Raw genomic sequence first — 4,260 nt, forward strand, 5'->3', positions numbered from 1 at the left:
ACATGCCGCGGAGCGGCTGGGCCCGTGAGCCATGGCCGCTGAGCCAGCGCGTCCGGAGCCTGTGCTCCGCAATGGGAGAGGCCACAACAGTGAGAGGCCTGCGTACCGCAAAAAAAAAAAAAAAAAAAAAACCTATAAAAAATAAATTATAAACTCAGTAAATGTCACCTGAGAAATTCACAGCACTTACATATGGCCTAAGTTAAATCAAAACTGAATGGTTTAATTAGTGAAGAGCATTTTGTGTCCCAATTTGCCATGCCAAAAGGTGCTGCAGTTCCACCAAAATAGGTAAGCAAGACTGACTTATGCCTGACTATGGATGGATGTTAAAATGTAGCCACTCAAGAATCTGCAACACAGAGATACTACCTTGACTCTGAAGTATCAAATATTTCACCACGAAAGGCTAAAACATTCTCACATGGGCCACATTAGCTAGTAAGCTAAGTAGTTGGCCCCTTGTTTGCTTCCCCTGCCTCTTCCCACCTGTCCAAATTCCTAAAAAGATAAGCATAAACCTCTGCAATACCTTCTTTAGTAAAAACCAAATCAAAATTCATTTGAGAGATAACTCTGTCTTCTTTGAGTGTACCCGTCCTACAGCAATTACTGATCCATTGATTCTCTAGTTGACGTCTTTGGATACATTTTCAAAACCCATTACAGCTGACCCCTGAACAATGTGTGGGTTAGGGGCGCCGACCCTCTACACAGTTGAAAATCCCTGTATAACTTACAGTTGGGCCCTCCATATCCACTGTTCTTCCAAATTCCTAGACTCAACCAACCACATGGATCATGTAGTACTATATAGTATTTACTATTTTTAAAAAATCCGCATATAAGTCGACCTGTGCAGTTCAAACCCATGTTGTTCAAGGGTCAACCGTACTATATTTATTTGTAAATCTTTCTAAGTTACCTCCTAAAACCCTAATTTCTATTTCGTATTGGGCATACCTCAAAATCAGCAGGCTCTCCTATGCTAACTTGCAGGTGTCTCATTTTGGCATTATTTGATTTCAGCTTAACGAAATGTTGAAGTCAAACAGAGCTGTGGCTTTTTTTGAGGGGGAGACTGGAGGGGAAGAGAGCGTTTTTGAAACTTGTTTCTAATAAAATGTTATAAAGTCTAATTCCACTTACTGGATACTTTATTCAAAATACCCACACAAATATCTTTTAAAAACTCCAAGACCCATTTCTCTGACTGGAGTGGTCTCCACTCTGGCAAATCCTACTTGATTAGCTCTTGCAGGTTGGGGACAAAATACAAGGAAAAGGTACCCCCTTAAAGAGAATCAAGAAACAGGTCAGGGAGATATGACAAGCTGGGTGAGGCAGAGTGACAACCAGCCTTGAACGCCAAGAGGAACTGGTCAATAGACATCTGGGTGGGAGAGTTGGGCCACAGGCATAATGGAGCCTGGGGTCCACAGCCCCAGATGCGGGGGAGGGGAGAGAGCCTCGGGGCAAATGATCTGACGCTAATAAAATGACTGGCTCTGTCAGGTGAAGGAAACAATACCTTTCTCCGAACTCACAAACTATCAGCACATTTATCTTAACTCCAAAACAGACACCAAAATCAGACCTGTAAATTTAAGTTAGTTTATATACATGCAACAAAGAAAAGTCACATACTTAGGGTACTCCTGAATAAAATACACAGAATTAAATTATTATCAATCTCAATCACTTCTTTAGAAAATTAATTTTCTATTCACATGGTTATCCAACTGGATTCTTCTAGTGACACCAAAAATTTTACTCATACCCTTCACTTAGAAACCAGATAAACTATGAAAAAAATAGCCCAAAACCCCCATGTTACAATTACTGTTAGAACCAACCATACTTGGGTAATATTGCTACCATTTAAAATACCACAGAGCTAGCTTCCACATCTGAAGACAAGTTCAGAAAAGTCATATATAAGGTGGCAGAGTAAGTTTTGACAAACTAATAACAATACCTCAGAAAGAGATCAAAGTGCTTCAGTAAAGCCTTCAGATTCTTCTCAGAAAAGGACATCTTTCCAAGGATTTCTGGAAGTTTCACTGCATTAAAAATGAAAGCAAAACCATTTACAATCAATCGGCAGAATCTGGAGATGAGTAGGACACACTCAGGGATTCTCTGGCGCCCCATGTGTCTTTATTTGAATTGAAATTAACATCTATGTTGCCGAGCAACACCAAAACTCTTACTGAACACAAAAACAGTAGTAGTACAAACATTACAAACAATTTTTATGAAATTTAAGATTCTTTTGGTGCTTTTTTTTGAGATCAACATTTAATGATTTTTCTTAGACGCCAAAATTACCACAAGATGTACATAAGCTTATAAGTGTTAAAATCAAAAAAGAAAATAAAAAGGGAAAGAAGACAGCAGGGACCAAGATTTCTTACCGAACAATCGCAGCAAGTGTTGCGCCCCATAAATGTAAGAGGGTGGAGGTGGCTGGTCACCTGGGGGGTAACTGTCGGGTACAAGTTTCCAGGAGAGGACCTGGGAAAAGCAGATTGAATGCTTTGTTGTTATATCTTAACACTCCAGTACCAACAGATCTGAACATTTGGAATCCTGGCAGAAACGCACACACATTGACATTCTCAGGCCAGCAGAAAGACATCACCCATCAAGTGTCACATTTCCACACCCAAGCTTCCCATCTCTCTGGCACCTCTGGAGCTGCTTCACAGCTGGACCAGAAAATGGGAGGAAACCAAATGTGGAACAAAACAATGACAAGAAACCAATGTGGAGGTTCTGAAGCCATCCCACCTTCCTTGGCAACATGGAGACACTTCTAACCACCTAAAAATTATGACAAATTGTATGACGATGAAAAAAATATGCCACTCGGGCTTCCTTGGTGGTGCAGTGGTGAAGAATCCGCCTGCCGGTGCAGGGGACACAGGTTCGAGCCCTGGTCCAGGAAGATCCCACATGCCACGGAGCAACTAAGCCCGTGTGCCACAACTACTGAGCCTGCGCTCTAGAGCCCACGGGCCACAACTACTGAGCCCATGTGCCACAACTACTGAAGCCCGCGCGCCTAGAGTCCATGCTCTGCAACAAGAGAAGCCACCACAATGAGAAGCCCATGCACCGCAATGAAGAGTAGCCCCCGCTCGCTGCAACTAGAGAAAGCCCGCGTGCAGCAACGAAGACCCAACGCAGCCAAAAATAAATAAATAAAAGAAATTTAAAAAATATGCCACTATATCAAATAACACAAACTTATAAAAATAAATAAAATGAGGAAGGAAGACTTAAAATTAGATTAGGGAAATATTTGATTTTCTAATTTTCAATAGCTACTACCTGTAAATTAGCTGTAACTGTTTTGGTCATTTTGCCCCTTTTCCTTTACTGAAAATTCTGCTGTATTAGACAGTGAAGCAACAAAAAGTGATCCAAAGATGTTTTGAGTAATGATATTACCACTGTTTCAAGGTTGTCTAATTTTCTGCTATGTTAGATTCACTGTGGAACCTAATTTCATCCATTGAATCAAGTGAAAATAGACTTCAACCCTGGTAACTGATTTCTTTTCCTTCACTTTGAATTTCAGAACTGTGGGTGGATTTGGGGCTTTTGTTAAAGTAAGAGCCGAATTTCAAAACTCTCTGATGAGCTTCCATAGAAATACTTCAGCAAATTATAGAACGCTTCTCCTGAGTTGCTGTTTTGCTTTTTGAGATCTGTCAAGTTTAATCTGGAGATAGTAGCGTCAAAGGAAATCCTCTACAAGACCAAGCAGAAGGATGCCAAAACGACCCGAGAAAGGCTGATGATGTAGTCAATTTAATCAAATGAAATTGTAGAAGTTAACAAGTACCACCACGGTTCCATATGACTCCATGCAGAATGTCTGGGCTTCAGCCCTCGCCTCACCGACCCCACCCTTCTGTGCTGTACAAGGCTCAGGGTAGGAGTAAGTTGCAGCACCTTTACACTATCCCCAGCACCTAACCCCGTGGTACACACAGCTGAAGCTCGGGAACTGTTTTCGACAATGATACTCAAAGTGAACATAGGGGAGTCAGATCACTGGAGGCATGAAGTGCACGTGTGCAAAAGCAGCTCATTTGGTTAGTTAGCAAGCCAGTCCACCTCACTCAATTTTGCATCTCAGTGCAGTGAATCATCTCCTGTTTATCAAAGATGCATTTCGGGGGAAGATAACAGGTTTCTAGTGGAGGATTCTTAACTGGGGTGCACGCGGGAACCACCTGTGATCTCAAG

The 4,260-nt window shown here is 41.7% G+C and overlaps 1 protein-coding gene across 2 annotated transcripts in view; it reads right to left on the reverse strand.

The window, feature by feature from the left end:
* Positions 1-4,260, reverse strand: part of MSL3 (MSL complex subunit 3) — a 15,827-nt gene that overhangs the window by 1,190 nt on the left and 10,377 nt on the right. For both annotated transcript variants that reach the window (XM_007455062.1, XM_007455061.1), the window contains 2 exons: positions 2,418-2,517; positions 1,979-2,063 (listed from right to left, as the gene is read on the reverse strand). In XM_007455062.1, the coding sequence (XP_007455124.1) occupies positions 1,979-2,063; positions 2,418-2,517 (185 nt within the window). The remainder of the gene's footprint in view (positions 1-1,978; positions 2,064-2,417; positions 2,518-4,260) is intronic.

Source organism: Lipotes vexillifer, unplaced genomic scaffold, assembly GCF_000442215.2.
Source record: "Lipotes vexillifer unplaced genomic scaffold, Lipotes_vexillifer_v1.1 scaffold431, whole genome shotgun sequence".
Lineage (NCBI taxonomy): Eukaryota > Metazoa > Chordata > Mammalia > Artiodactyla > Lipotidae > Lipotes > Lipotes vexillifer.